Source organism: Mastigoproctus giganteus, chromosome 1 (genome assembly GCF_048544385.1).
Source record: "Mastigoproctus giganteus isolate SK-2022 chromosome 1, ASM4854438v1, whole genome shotgun sequence".
NCBI lineage: Eukaryota > Metazoa > Arthropoda > Arachnida > Uropygi > Thelyphonidae > Mastigoproctus > Mastigoproctus giganteus.
Genome location: NC_143575.1, coordinates 210,023,128 through 210,040,062, shown reverse-complemented (window position 1 = coordinate 210,040,062; position 16,935 = coordinate 210,023,128). Strand labels below are relative to the sequence as shown.

General features: G+C 35.9%; 1 protein-coding gene across 2 annotated transcripts in view; it reads left to right on the top strand.

The window, feature by feature from the left end:
• The window catches only part of YME1L (ATP-dependent zinc metalloprotease YME1L), a 214,943-nt gene that overhangs the window by 104,732 nt on the left and 93,276 nt on the right, over positions 1-16,935 (top strand). For both annotated transcript variants that reach the window (XM_090384179.1, XM_090384177.1), the window contains exon 8: positions 1,795-1,893. In XM_090384179.1, coding sequence (XP_090240305.1) covers positions 1,795-1,893 — 99 coding nt within the window. The remainder of the gene's footprint in view (positions 1-1,794; positions 1,894-16,935) is intronic.

The window sequence follows — 16,935 nt, the reverse complement described above, 5'->3', positions numbered from 1 at the left end:
ATAAACATTCTAAACTTCACTTATATGATTATTCATATGAATATTAAACAAGCAGGGGCACCTCCGTAGCCAGGTGGGCAGGAGCAGCAGTGCGTAGCATACACTTCTTGATTAGACCGAGGTTCGAGCCTGTGACCACCAAATACGGAGGATGCGGAAAGGTCAGGGAATGACCACCGCATATCCCCAGAGCAATATGGCCTTAGTTGCTAATGCTCCTAAAAACCAAATAACAACAACAACATTAAACAAGCAGGATTTATATCTTACATCATTTACATCATTACAGTCGGGCTTTTCAGTTCAATATAAATAAATATACACAATTTTTTTAAAGACACAACATCTGCATCAAACTTCATCAGTTGCAAACATGTAACACACAACCACTTTTTCTCTTTAGCATTTTTAAAAGTACTGTTCGTTATAGCCTATGTGTCTTCTCTCGCTCTCTCTCCCTCTGTCTATCCCTCCTCAGCACCTCTCATGGTTGGCCATTAATTCATTCACCATCTGACATCCATATAGTCATGTGCACACATGTGTCGGTTCTGTGTATATTGTTGTCTTTGGGATAAACCACTAAATAAAATGTGTTTGTTTCTCTGTAATTATAACTTAATAATATCTGTGCTAAAATTAATTCTGAAATATATATATATATATTCTGAACAAAGTTTTTTTTTTTTTTTTTCTTTCTTTATCATTTCTAAATAAAGCAAAAAACACAAGTAGTGTTAACACAAAAAGATAAAATTATAACTATATATAGTTCATATTTTCAGAAAGTCTCTTCTTGCTGTCAGTAAAGTCTTTGTATTGACATATAAATTAAAATTAATGAACAAAATGAATGGTGAGTATTGTTTTTCAGTCTACAATCAAAACACATTCTGGTGGCCTCCAACCATAAATCCCCTTTCCTGTCAATACATCTCTGTTTTACAGATTTTTTTTTTTTTTTCCTTTTCTGTTTTTTGTTTTAATTACATTCTAGAACCTACAGTCTTGGAAGGCAGCCAATGCAAAGTTTTGCTGAACAGAGTAGACAAATTGCTTCCATTTGTCATAGGATGATAGCTAACCAGTGAATTTCTGTGGCTTGTTGCTAAGAGACCAGTGATATAACAACACAACATGATGTTAAACACACACAATTGGCTGTATGAAGATGCTACTACACACTTGTAACATCTCTGTATAGCCGACACCAGTCAATTGTAGGGGGACTCTTCTGGCACCACCTCCACAATAAATAATACAATTTGTCCTACCTTAATTAAAAATTAATGGTACATACCTACAAACATCACTTTGTGGAAGCTCCATCTTCCATCCTAGTGCTCTAATTATTATGGCCTGGGAAACAATTTTTGTTAAATGAGAAATATAGATACATATTATGCTTTAAGTTTCTAAAGATTATATGCAAAAGCCCTACTCCATAAAGCTGCTTCATTTATAAAATGAATAAATGAAAAAAAGAGATGATATAATCTGATGTCCCATAAATAAATAGCTCTAAATGAAGGACAGTAGTTCACATACTCTTGTTGCAACATGAAATGTGCTGGGTGGGATTAAAAGTTTAAAAAAAAAAATTAAAAAATTAATTAAGGTGGAAATTTAAAAATGAATATCTAAAATTAATTTTTGTTGGTTTTTATTATTTTGTTTTTTGTGAATTTACATTTTAGATGATCATTTGATAAAAATTTGATGAGGAAATTTTAATAAGAAAGAGGCTAATTTAGTGCTTTAATTTGTGGTAATAACTAGTTTTTGGGTTTTAAGGACAAAACTAGGATACAAACTGAAGCAGAGCAGAGTGACAAACTAAAAGTGCTTCTTGCAGATGAGAATCTGACACAAGAAGAACAGCAGCGATTAAGGGTGAGTAACCAGTGCTGTTTTGTACAACTATAATACATATTATTTCATTATACTGATCTTAACAAATCTTAATATTGATCTAAAGGCTTGACATAGCTGAGTTACTGAGGGAGCACAGCCGCACACATAACACATATTTGAGTTGGCCATGTTCAAATTAACATAACTGCCAAATGTGGTATTATCAAACTGATTAGTTGTACAGGCTGGCCTCGATTAACGCAATTAATTCATCCTGCAAGTGCAAAATGGAAATGTGTTAATCGAATATAATAATCAATAGGAAAAATTATAATTGATTCGTGACTTTCAGGAATGTCAATAAAGAATTTTAAAAATACCTTTTAAATAACTTTTTAACTGCATACCATGTAAAAGATAATAAAAATTATAGAATTAAATATTTATTGAACAAAATATATAATGAAGAAACTTTAAACTTTTTTAAACCATACAATTTCCGATAGCCAAGAAAAAGCTTTTCTATTGCAGTATTTTCATCTGGCTCACACTCTTTTTCTTCAGCTTCTTTGTGCGCACGCTGTTCCCCTATTTGAAGGAGATCATTGTCACTTAGCTGTTCTGAATGCGAATTCAGTGATTCTCGAATGTTAGCTATATCCAAGCCTTTGAAACCAAGGTCATTAAGACATAACTAATTACCAATATTAGTTATGTCTTCAACAACTTTTTGAACTGCATCTTTGAAGCCAGTAAAATCGTTTGTGCAATGGGGTAAAAGATGCTTCCAAACTGCTCTCATATTGCTGACTGTCATTTCTTCCCATGCTACATGAATGTTTTCAATGGCCACTCGTATGTTATATTTTTTCCAAAATTCTGGTACAGAAATTGCACTGTCTCCTATTAGAAGAAAAAACAACTTTGACATTTTCATTTAAGTCACCAAGTGCAGAAGGATGACCAGGTGCATTATCTAAAAGCAACAGAGCTTTAAAAGTAAGATTATTTTTCTTGCAATAGGCTTCAACTGTTGGTCAGAAATCAGATATAAAGCAGTCTTCAAAAACGGCTTTGGTCATCTATGCTTTTTTATTGGAATGCAAAATGAGTGGAAGAGTTCGATGGCTGTATCCTTTTAAAGCCCTGGGATTTTGTGTACGGTACACAAACATAGGCTTCAATTTAAAATCACCCTCAGTGTTACCTCCTAATAAAAGTGTTAGTCAATCTTTTGAGACTTTATACCCAGGTTGTGATTCTTCATTTGCAGCCAAATAAGTTTTAGTTGGCATCCGTTTCCAAAATAGGCCCGTTTCATCTACATTAAATATTTGCCAATCATTTGCCTTGTATTCACCATCCTGAATAGTATTTTGCAATTCTGCAGGAAATTTGGCTGCAGCATCTTCATCAGCACTAGCAGCTTCCCCTGTTATTTTAATATTATGCAGTCCTGCTCGATTTTTGAAACGTTCAAACCACCCTAAACTAGCAACAAACATTTCAGTCTCCCCTTGATATTTTGTTTCTTTGAGCTTAGTAAAAATGTTAATAGCTTTGCTCTGAATATTGTCCTTAGATAATGGAGTTCTTTTTTGATTGCAATCTTCTATCCAAATTGATAAAAGACTTTACATTTCAATCATTATTGGAGTTCTATTTTTGGTATTTTGGAAAACAAAAGAAGTTGATGAAACTTTACCTTTTTCTTTATATTCGTCCTTACTACTCAAGATAGTTTGTACGGTAGACTCACTGTATCCTAGATCTCTTACGATTTTTGCATGGTTTGCACCACTTTCGTGTTTTTTAATAACTTCAAGTTTTCCAGCTAAAGTAATAACTTTTCGTTTTTTTTTTTTTTTATTGCAATAACATTGTTTTCCACTCTTTCTTTTATCCATAATTAACAGGGGTAGAAAATTTGAATTTTTAAATATGTCTGCACGTGACTTTATTAGCTGGAGACAAACAAGTAACACTTCTACTTCCGATGGTTGATAGAACACAGAGGCAGGCAAACGCTTGTTTATTGGCCGTCAGATACTTAGTCCAAACCCAGGACTACGTATCTAGGGCTTAAGGCATCTGAGGCCACGAGGACATGTTCTGTAAATGTTTTTCCGTCTAATGTTAAATTTATTGTAATTTTCGTGCGTAAGGGTACAATATTTCCCCCAATCCCACAAACAGTAACGTTGGGCAGTCTTTGTTTCAAAGACCTGTCATGTTTAATTTTGCAGAAAATTTCCGCACTAATTTAAGTTACTGATGCACCACTGTCAATTAAAAATATCGTTGGGACACCTTGGATAAAACCTGCCACTAAGGGTAACTCAGTGTGTTGTTTTCAGCTGTAAAAATGCCATGTTCTGCTCTACTATATTTTACAATCTGCTCAAAAGATTTTGGTTGTCAACTCAATCTACGATTGAATTGCCTGTCTGAGGTGACCCCCATATGATTGATCTGCCTACGATTTGTTGCCCTATGTTGTCTGTATCCCATATTATCCTCATATAACTCTCCTCTAGGTCTTGCATAAAAAGTGTTCGAATTTGCATTATTTTGAAAGCGATTTCTTACTCTGTTATCAAAGGATGCCGTAACTTGTGGAGCACTAGTGTAATTATTTCCTGCTACTGTTTGTCTCCGATAACTCTGCCGATAAACCGACTCTTGACTCAGAGTAAAAATGCGTGGTCTTCCAGCAAAATTTTCACTCCTCTCTCTGTTTACATTTCTCCCAAGTAGCCCTGACTCCCCGCTGTGTCTACTGTAATTAATCTCCCTTGGTCGCACGCGGCTCCTCTGTTTGTAAACAATACGCTGTGCGGAGCACTCTCAAGAGTTGGCCTAACAGTGGTGTCTTGTGCATTAGGCAGATAACCCGGCTTATACTGATTTTGTCTAATTTCTTGCAACTGTTGGTCAATTCCCAGTGCGAAATTCTGAAATTTATTGGTAAGGGAAGACAAATTTCTTTCTAGATTATGTAGATTTGTGTTATTCGTTGATAATTTTTCTAGTGAATGTTGTAACGAATGAATTTGTTCTTGGACTGGAATTAACACTTGTTTAAACTGGCTGTCAGCAGTTTCGGCCAAGTTTATAGTAACGTGTTGCTTAGTTTGCATTAATTTTTCGTTCTGTTCCTCCCTGATCACGATTTCTAAGGCCTGCTGATATGTGGCTGGATTTTGGCTCAAAACCAAACTTTTCAATCTCGGGTTTAATCCGCTCAAAAACTGAGCTAAGAGTGTCTGATCTCTTAGTGGCAGTATTTCTGGTGTTTCACTCTCAGTCTTAAAGGCTACCCTACACAAATTCTTTAAGCGAGTGCCAAACTGAATAACCATCTCCTGAATCTTGTCTAGCAGTGCCAAACCGTTGTAATTGTGATATGAGAGGTTGTGAACTTTCGAAGCGTCTGGTGAATGCCTCTTTAAACTTCCCATAATTCCTTTCTGATTTTAACTCAATTGAATGAGATAAAAATTCAGCGGCCAAACTTTTGAGTCGGCTTTTCACAACTGCTATCTTTTCCCTGTCTGACCAATTTGCAATGCTCGTGGTCTCTTCCAGCGATTCGAAAAAGAAAGAGGCCTTTTAGGCCTTCGTCATCTTTTCCAAGGTACATTGGAACCAGATTAAGAAAACCAGTGATTTGAGGTGGATACACCTACGAGGGTGTATCCACCTCAATCATTATTTTCCACCCAACCTCAGGTTGGGTGGGAAATAATGGTTCAGATATTTCCAAATTCGACCCTTCTAAACTCGAACCTTCCATTTTTTTTTGTGTAATACTAGTATGCTAATCCCTTATAATAAGACAATGATAATGTATCTACCATGTAGTCCCTAGTTTTATAAATACATGTAATTTTATGGCAAATGGGCATTTCAAGCATTAATGATAAAAATCCCACCTTCCTAAGATTTTTTTTTTTAACCCACATAAATTCAAAACAAAACAGAATATACAAAGAAAGATCACCCCAAAAGTAATAAAAATGCTAAGATTACACTAGCAACAAGCAGCAACTTTTAATTCCCTTCCGTTTACTTTCAAAATTTTTTTTTTTTTTTTTTTTTTTTAATATCCCCCAAGCCAAAAGGTATGCAGCTGACTACTTGATAATGTGTTGCTACTTTTTGTTAAGCATTATCAAAAAACTATAATGATAATAATACTTGTACTTGATCATGACTGAATAAAAGTAATACAATATAATTCTCTCTGCCAAGATCTCAAAAACACCAATGTCCATTTTATCTTTTTACTTGTTAGTCCTTAATTTCCTTCTTTTGATTTAAGCCTTGTGAAATTTATTTTGTATTAATCAGTTTCTCATCACTGCTCAAACCATCCTGGGCACATAAGCACCATGTTACCCCGCCACGTACTCCTCTGCCGTTCATGGGGACTTTAGGCCATGGCTGCAAAACTATAGCCAGACTAGACGTAACTAATACTTTTTGTTCTTAGTGTAGTTAAGACGTTTTTGGCTATCTTATTTTAACTTAACAGTAGTATTGTCCAGTGGTATTGTCTGGTGTCAACTTCCACTCTTCTGTTATCGTCTAGTGGTATTATAGGACAAAGTCTCGTATACCCTCAGAACAGAGAAGTTCACGTCCCTTCTCTATCCCACAGTTTGGACTTTAGCATTGCGATTAACATTGAGCTATTATGCAAATAATTTACTCGACACCGCAGTGAACTTTTAATCATATTTTAACAGTAACTCTATTGTTCTCTGGTTGAATGAGAGGTTTTGGCAGAGAAAAGAGAAACATTTTTAACACAAAACATAACATAATTTATTACAAGAAAGAACATACATACATATTGCACTCTTTCCATTAATATAGGCATAATATGACACTTCATGTTTGCCAAAATATTCAAGTAATCTGAAGACAGACTTCGGTGTTTTACATTAAAAATATAAGTTCTGTGAACTAGAAAGAAACCATTTCATCATCATGCTTACAGACACTTTCATACTTGTATCATTTCAACTTACCAGCTTAAGCTCTCCCACTGGCCTTAATCAGCAAATGATTCCTCAGTCAAACTGATGTATTTCAGATGTCTGTTCACATGAGAATCAGTTTCTTACCCCCCCCCCCATTAGCCCTAAATTTACATTCCGGGCTGAGTGGATCCTTCCAGTGTTTATAGAAATCTATCCCTTTGAACCTGTAAGTGCCAAGCCGAAATAGCTGTTGCTGGCTAACAACTGTAAGCTTTTTAAAACACGTCTGTATTGCACAGTTAAAGCGAATAATTTTGCCATCTTCTTTACAAAAACACACACCTTTTAATGATATTTAATCTGTTTTTACTCTTTGTATGAAACTCTAGGTTATTAGTAAATTGAAATTTTGAAAGGTATCTAGGGTGGAAAGAGTATGGTAATTTCAGTCATTACTTAACCGTAATTAGAAAACAGGGGGGGGGGCAGAATTAATGCTATAACAGAAATAAAATTAGTAAAGCATACATTGGAGGCTTCATGCTTAATATCAAAGTGCCAGTTTCTCCAATTTTAGGAATTAACTAAAAAATAAAAAAATAAATAACTAAACTGGAACTTTGTAACGAAACTTTAACCTATTATCACTTGTTGTGGCAGTAGGTTTCAAAAAAAATTTGCCCAAACATGTGAACTCTCCAAATATATTGCTTAGTTATTAACACCTCTTGTTGATAAAACTTATTACACAGTTACATAGTACTGTCCATTTCCTTCAGATTATCAGAGAAATTTAATTTCAACAAGCTGTTGCTTGCTGAAGAGGGATAGATGTAAATAGGGAGATCACATTGAATGATGGGGCTTCACACTGAGAGACAAAACCTCATTTTTTGTAGATTTTTTCTCTGCTTCATGCTTGTATCTAGCTTTTAGTACAATTGTGTTGAATGATTCTTTAAACCAACAGATTCAGGATGCAGTTGCCCTTGTCAGTTTCTCTGGAAGAACTGTGAAATGTGGCATGTGAATTCACAATTTGAGGCTTCTGTTTTTAGTAACTTGTGTATGTAGGTTAGCTTACCGACAGTAAGTCTGCACCTGTTCTCTGAAATATGGTCACATGCTAGTTCTAGTTTGGGCTTGTAATATTGTGCAACAACAAGAGCTGCCTTCTTGTATCACAGTTTTTGTCTACTGCCTACAACCCCCACTGGCCTGGTGTTTTGAGAGCTTACCAGGATTTTACCATATTAGGTAGTTACAATATTAGGTATGTACAGCTCCTTGGAAAGAATTGCAGTATCTTATTACTAATATCAAGATACTTATTCCTTGGCTCATGCAATATATTTTTGTGTATTATATAAGTGCACAGATTGTGGGATATGCTATGTTGGTAGAAAACAGAAACTGGAAGACCATATCAGAATGTGAGGAGACTATTGACATTTGCCGATTTCATTTGTTCTGCTCTTGCCAAGCATTATTGATGTGTGAGGTGATTGACACTGTCTGCACTCGTGGTTTCAGATATTCCATATTTTTACCATGTGTCCTGATATCAACCATAATAAATGGATACATCTCATTATGGAATCTTCAATATGATGCATTTTATAGTATTATGAGCACTAGCACATTTTATACTTTGCTTCTGTGCATACTGTCTCCTACCGCCGGATTCTGACTAGTTCTTTCTCCTCTCCTCTCCCCCAAGCATTGTCATGCCCCAATTACTTCTGTCACATGACAGCTATGCTATTTAAGCTGATGAGTGCCACTCATTGTAAAAGCTCATAAAGGGATGCTCTACTTTGGAAGATACTTGGAATCCTGTATTTTTATCACATTTATTATTTAAATTTTACGTTATCAGTTCTTTACTGATTTTAGCAATTTTTATTTTGTAGCTATGATATTTTATTGGTTTTATTTAACATTGCAGTGGTTGTTACTACAAATCTTTATTGGCATAATTCTCAATGCTTAAACTGTTTTTGTTGGTTTCTTCAAATTGTTGTCAAATCTCATTTGTGTTTGCAAGATTGATAATGAACTGATACCAGTTAAATTATTCATTAGTATACGATTACATGTGAAAAATGTTGGAATTTGCATAATGCTTTTATGCAGAATGTGCTTTTAATTTCTATTAACCATAGAGGAAAGTAGGTTTTTAAGCAGTTTTAAAATAGAGTAAGCTTCTGATGATTCATGTTGTGATTATCCGTATGTGATGTTTCAATTGCTTTTCTTTTAATTACTATCAGCTATTTTCAATCCACTGCAGGATGAATGCCTCTCCAACAACTTTCCAGTTCCTTCTGTTTTGTGCAATGGCCATCCATTTACTACCCACGAACGCGTGAATTTCATCGCTCCATCTCTGTCGTTGACTTCCAGGTTTTCTTCTAGCTCCTCTTTGGTACCATTCTGTTATTTTCTTAGTGCATCTGTCATCATGTCTTTGAGCTATGTGTCCTGCCTGACCATTTTAGTTCTTTTGTTTTGTTAAAAATGTCATTTACTTAAGTTTGCTGTCTAATCCATGTGTTTCTCTTCTTATTTAGAAGTCTGATTCCTAATACAATTCGTTCCATTCTTCACTGTAGTTCTCAGCTTCTCTTCCATTTTTTTGGTAAGTGCCCAAGTTTCACTTCCATAAGTCATGGTGGGGAGTATACATTGGTTCATTATTTTACGTTTCAAACAAATTGGGATATTGCTCCTCAGTATGTGACTATATTTCCTGAATGCTATCCATCCAAAATTTATTCTTCTCTTGACTTTGAGCCATTTATCATTATTACAGCTAATGACTTGTCCCAGATAAGTACAGGCATTCCCCGACTTATGGAAATTTGACTTTAAGTAAGTTTTTGACGGCTGGCGCAAACTTAAAAATTGTGGAAACGTGTTTTGCATCCATAAAAATAAATGGAGGTATTGTGAAAATATCATAATGTTAACCCAATAGCACATTTTTTTATTTATTTATTTTTTTTTTATTTTAGGTAATTCATTTCAAGACCTTGGAAGTTGAAATTTTTGCAATATAACTAAGCTATTTATCTCTCTAAAAGGTAATTTTTATATTGGAAATTGTGCTACACTTTCATCGTTATCATATGTTCCATTATATGAATCAATTTTGAACGCCTTTGTGATATTTTTCTAAAACACATTTCTGGAGGTTGTGTTACCATAAAACAATAAAAACAATTTGCACTTTCCAGTTTATTCAGCTTTTCTGTTAGTGCATCAAATTATAAATGGGCAATTAACCCTATAACTGGAATTGTTTGGGTTTTTATGTTATTATGATGAAATGTGTTTCCCCCTTCACTGAAATCTTCAATCATATAAAAAAACATAAATTTTCAGAATGTTCTCTTCCTTCCTATTTGCTTATTACAATGGTATAGGGAAAGCAACCAACAGAAAGTGCAAGTGGTGACAGTGCTAGGAAACCAAACAAAATTGATTTAGAAAAGAAGATGAAAATGATTAAGAAATACGAAGAAGGAAAAAGTTTGTCATCTATTGCACAGTAATTAGGTTTCACTGCTTCAGCAGTGAATGCTATTTTAAAGGACAGTGTTAAAGGATCAATGCATTTAAGGTCAACAGTGATCACAAAGCAGCGTTCAGGTGCTATATCAAAGATGGAAAATCATATTCAGAAATCGGTGCCCCTGAATCTAATGGCCATTCAAGCAAAAGCAACAAGTATTTATGATATTTATGAAGATATTAAGGATAAGTGTGGCAAACCCCAAGCCAATTTCGTGGCAAGCAACGGGTGGTTTAATAGGTTCAAGCATCGCACTGGTTTCCACAACATTAAAGTATGCGGTAAAGTCACCAGTGACGATTCTGCAGCTGAAGAAAAAATTTTGTGATGTGTTGGGAAAAACCCCTTCTAAATCTCCACAGCTTTCAACTTCCACAGTGGCGTACTTATCTGTGGCATACTTGTTCATCATTACTTTTGTTTTAGCTTATTCATCTTTAGTTCAAAAACCTTACTAACTCTGCATAACTGATTGAGATTTTCCTCTAATTCTTTGGATCATGGGTTATGATCACAATGTCATCTGCAAATTGTAAATGGTTTAGGTACTCTCCATTCACATTGACTCCTTTCTGCGACCAGTCTAATCTTCTGAAAGCTTCCTCTAGGGTAGCATTAAATAACTTCGGAGATATTGTCTCCCCCTATCAAACTCCTTCCTCAATTTTAAATTGGTACTCTCTTTGTCTGGTCTAATAAAGGAGGTAGCATTCTCATATATTTTCTTCAAAATTATAATATATGGGGTATCTATGCCTTGTCTTTGCAGTGCCCGAAACATTGCCTTATGCTGTATGGAGTCAAATGCCTTTTCATAATCCACAAATGCCAGGCATAATGGTGTTTTATATTCGTTTGCTTTCTCCATTAGCTATTCTATTACGTGAAGGTAATCCATAGTTGAGAATCCTGTCCTAAAGCCAACTTGCTCTTTTGGTAGATTCTCATCAAGTATTCTTTCTAATCACCCCCGGGGACTCACATCTGGTGAGTATGGGCTTGGCACACCCAGGGTCCTGAGCTGGATATCATCATTCTTCTCTTTCTTGGTGATTCCTTTCTACTTTCTCTCTCTCTCTCTCTCTCTCTCTCTCTCTCTCTCTCTCTCTCTCTCTCTCTCTCTCTCTCTCTCTCTCTCTCAGGGTAACTTGGGAATTTTTTTTTCACTGGTGCAGTATAAGCCTCAGGCTTCCTTGCACCATATGGCTAATAATAATAATAAATAATAATCTGTTAGTAATGACCCTTGTGTACAACTTGTAGATGTAGGATAACAAGCTAATTGGTCTATAAGTTCTAATTTCTGATTTATCTCCTTTCTTATGCAGTAAAACTATGATTGCATTATTCCGCTCCTTAGGCGTCACGCCTTTCTAATGCATTTTGTGAAGAGGCTTGCCGGTTTCTGTCATGTCTCTTCCTCCCAATTTTAACAAATCTACAGTAACTTCATCTTCCCCCGGGGCTTTCTGAATCTTAATTTTCTTCAACACATGATCTACCTCATCAGGAAGGATACCTGTATGTTGTATGTTTTACTAATTTGTGATTCATCTTCCCCTCTGCTAGCATCATTCCCTTGCTCCTTGTATAATTCTCTATAGTAGTAGTCTTCTGCTATTTGAATTATGCCTTCTTTGCTATTTATATGCACACCATCGTTATTCTTCAGTTTCACTATTGTTTGTCTTTCTGTATTACTGCTTATTGCTGCTGATTTAAATCCTTTATTTTCTGTTAATGCTTGTTCTACTTTTCTTGTGTTAAATCTTATGTCCTCTCTGAGTCTCTAATGGCTTTGCATAACTCTGTATACTCAATTTTATCCTTGTCAATGTTTTTAATTTTTTTTTTTTCAGCTCTTCATTTTTTTTCCAGCTCTTCATGTTTTCGTCTTCAGTTCATCATGACAGGTGTTTCTTAGCTAATTTTTCCTTCTTTGGATTTCTTTCTACATATAGGTTTCTTGGTCTTTATCACTTAAATACAGGACCATGCTGAGGAAATGTCACAAGCTAGGCCATAATGTCTATGTGCCTGCAATTCTGCCCAGACACGATAGGAGGGATTATATGTTAAGAGCCTTGTGGATTAACTCAAGACTTGAAGGAATCTGCAAGGCTTTTGGGGGGGGGAGGAAATTTCTATCAGCATGGCCCACACTTGTAGGTAGAAGGAATTTGTTTTGTAGAGACGGGATACACTTAAACAAAGGTGGTACAAAAGTTTTTGCCAGTATTATTGAGGATACGTTAAAGGTTCAGGGAAACTGCTAGGGGGGGTGGAGGAAATTTCTATCAGCATGGCCCACACTTGTAGGTAGAAGGAATTTGTTTTGTAGAGACAGGATACACTTAAACAAAGGTGGTGCAAAAGTTTTTGCCAGTATTATTGAGGATACGTTAAAGGTTCAGGGAAACTGCTAGGGGGGGTGGAGGAAATTTCTATCAGCATGGCCCACACTTGTAGGTAGAAGGAATTTGTTTTGTAGAGACGGGATACACTTAAACAAAGGTGGTGCAAAAGTTTTTGCCAGTATTATTGAGGATACGTTAAAGGTTCAGGGAAACTGCTAGTTAGGGGGGATGTGGGTAATACTGACACGCGTTTATCTGATAATATTGGTCAAAGTAACTCTTGCACATACCTTAAGAGTTCTTATCTGTTACCCCAACCGGACGTATTATCTAGATGTTCTGGGGGCAGAAACATTTCACGTGAGCGGATAGCTAATATCCGGGAAGAGAGCCTAAAAAACTTCAAGGGTTGTCTTAGGGTTGTTAAATATACAAGAACAGTAAATCTTAATTGTTTATACAGTAACGTTAGAAGTGTCGTCAATAAAATGAGCGAATTCGAACTGCTGGTTAAAACAAGTAATGTGGACATAATAGGGTTTACAGAGACGTGCCACCCAGAAATTGGGGATGATGAGTTTAAGTACGGCTTGTATAATGTATTTAGGAAGGATAGGGTAGATAGAAGGGGTGGTGGGGTAATGCTTCTTATCAGAAGCAGCCTGAGTGCGATGATAGCTTTCCTGGATTCAGACATTTCACATGCTAGTATAGTCTGTATGGTGTGAGATAGTTGGAAACAAAGGTATAATGCGAGTAGGAGTAATCTACAGACCAGGTGATTGTGAAGATTATGACAAAAGCCTCTACATGCAAATGGAATGGGCAAGTAAGCGTCAATACCTTATTATAGGTGATTTCAATTTGCCTCTAATTGATTGGAGTAAATGGGAAGGAAACTCGACATGGGGAACAAAATTTTTAAATCAACTAGATGACTGTTATTTGTATCAACATGTCAGGGAAAGTACTAGAGAAAAGAATATCCTAGACCTCATCATCACCCATGAATCAGATGACATCACAAGGCTGACAGTAGAGGAACCAGTAGCAGGAAGTGATCACGGAATTCTACAGTGGATGATGACGAGAGAAGTAGCAGAAGTAAAAGGCAAAGGAATGGGTTTTAATTTCAGAAAAGGAAATTACGATACCTTAAGGTACTACATGGCCTCTATTAACTGGGTAGATGTCGTGCAGAAAATGAATACATTTGAACTGTGGTACGCTTTTAAAACATTAATCACAGATGCCTTGAATGCGTATATACCATTAAAAAAATACTCCACGAGGAGGGTTCCAAGTTGGATAAATAGTGAAGTTGCGACATTACTTGAGCAGAAAAAGGTGGCATGGAAAGGTTACAGAGCAATAAAAAGTACTGAAGCCTATAACAGCTACAAGGTGATGTGTAATAGAGCCACAGAAAAGGTTCGACAGGCAAAGGCAGTTTATGAGAAATCACTAGCAAACAGAGCAGGGGGGGGGATAAAGAATTCTTCACATATATAAATGCCAAGAAGAGCAGGACAAACCAGATCGGACCTTTACGTAAGGGAAAGGGGATAGTATTAAATACACCAGCTGCCGTTGCAGATGAACTCAACAGTTATTTTGCATCGATATTTACAAATGAAAAGCCTTTTGTGGCAATGGGAAATTGTGGGAGCGAAGTTAAAAAATATGTAATTAATGATATTGAAATTTCGCAAGATTATTTAATGAAAAAACTTTCGAGCCTACAGACCAGTAAGGCTCCTGGAGTTGATGGAATATACCCTATAATCTTAAGGGAGGCGGCAAGCGAGTGCATTGAACCATTGAGGCTAATTATGCAAGCATCGCTAGACTCTGGGGAGATTCCTTTGGATTGGAAAAGTGCAAATGTATCTCCCATACATAAGGGTGGCTCTAAAAGTGAAGTTGGAAATTATCGACCTGTCAGTCTGACTTCAGTAGTAGGGAAAATCATGGAGGCAATGATCAAGGGTGGAATTCAGGATCATTTGGATCGAATTGAAATTCTCAAGGATACTCAACATGGTTTTGTAAAGGGAAAATCATGTTTAACAAACCTGGTTCGCTATTTCGAAAGGGTCACTCACGAGCTGGATTTAGGGAATAATTGTTTATTTAGATTTCAGCAAAGCTTTTGACTCAGTCCCACATGAGCAGTTGCTTTATAAGCTGAAACAGGTTGGAATCACTGGGAAAATCCTTAAATGGATAGAAGGATGGCTTCGGGGCAGGAGGCAGAGGGTTGTGATAAATGGCTATTCCTCAGATTGGGTTGATGTAAGAAGTGGGGTTCCCCAAGGATCAGTATTAGGACCACTGTTGTTGTTTTTTTTTTTTTTTTTTATGAAAACTCCAAACACGAAAGGTATCAAAACCTATAGTACATAGTACTGTGCATGGGTTGAAGGAGAAGTATGGGGGGAGGGGGATGCCGGAAACTTTGCTCTAGAGACTAAACATGGGTTTCACCACTTCAAGCCTCCAATAAGCAAAGTGGTGGTATAAACAACATTGATGAAGGGATAGAGGGCGTGATGTCTAAATTTGCAGATGATGTTAAAATTGGTTGTGTAGTAATGATCACTGTCAAGCTGAGCTTCTTCAGAGAGACCTAGATAGACTTCAGGAATAGTCAGAAAAATGGCAGCTATGCTTTAATCCAACAAAGTGTAAGGTATTACACCTGCGAAACAGTAATCCCAAAATAACTTATTCACTTGGTGGAGTTCAACTAAACCCAGTACTGGAGGAAAGGGACTTGGGTGTTACGATACGGTCAGACATGAAATTCTCTGAGCATTGTAAACAGGTTGCAAGGAAGGCCCATGGTGTCCTATCGATGATCTATCGAACTTTTTCAAGTAGAGATAGGGACGTGATAATCCCATTATATAAGGCTTATGTTAGACCACACTTGGAATACTGTGTTCAAGTATGGAGACCGCACCTAAAGGAAGATATCAAGCTTCTTGAAAGGGTGCAAAGATGGGTAACTTGCCTAGTGAGATCGGCAAAAGGGCGTCCTTATGAAGAAAGACTTCGAATATGTGGGTTGCAGAGTTTGGAAACTAGACACCTTAGAGGAGATTTGATTGAGGTGTTTAAGGCTCTGAGAGGCATGAGTAAAATGAATGAGGACGAAATTTTCAAAATTGTATCTGCAGAAATGATGCTAGAACTAGGGGACATAAATTCAAGTTACGGGGGGAAATGTTTAGATTGGACTGCAGGAAGTTTTATTTTAGCCAGTGAGTTATAAATTACTGGAATAAGTTGCCTTCATGGGTGGTAGAGGCCGACAGTTTGGGGAAATTCAAAGGTCATCTGGATAGTACTTTCGGGTAAGGGAAGCGCATAGGATGATAGGTTTAATTTCCTTTTTTTTTTATTAATTATTATTATTTATTTATTTTATTTTATTTTTTTGTTTTTATCATTGTTTTGTTCGGATTTTTTTTTTTTTTTTTTTTTTGGCTGGTGCATCATAAGCCATGAGCTTTCTTGCACCATGCGGCCATTACTAATACTAATACTTTCTGAAAGTTATATTCCTCATCGATATCTTGGTCCTGAACTCAAACTTGTTCTTAAGTTCCAGTACATGCTGCTTTTTCTCCTCTTCTGTTATCTCAAAGACCTTCATATTATTTACTCGAGTCATTTTTTTCCTTTCTTTTCTTATATCTATATCAAGTGTGCATGCATCTTACCATTCTGTGATCACTTCCAACATTTACCGTCATGTTCAGGACGGTAACATCATTCATGATATATCTCCTGTTAGTGAGGATGAAATTTGAAAGTTTATAAAAGGACAAATGAACTAAACTTTTATTTCTGTCTCACACTTTTCCAGTTTTGTGTTTTTGTCTATTATTTTAAATTTTATAGTTCCTTACAAATTATAAATGGGTTATCGGTGAATTTTTTTTGTTTATTTTTATTATTTTTTTAATAAAAAATAATAAAAATAAATTTATTTTAAATTTATTTTTTATTTATTACTTGACTAGTTTATTAAAAGTTTAAGAACTGTATATGTCACAGTTAAACAAATTCGTTTAAAGTAAAACAAAGTAGCAAAGGGCAGTGCCTATTTATAATACAGTTTTTGAGCTTATTTTAACCTATGGAGCTGAGA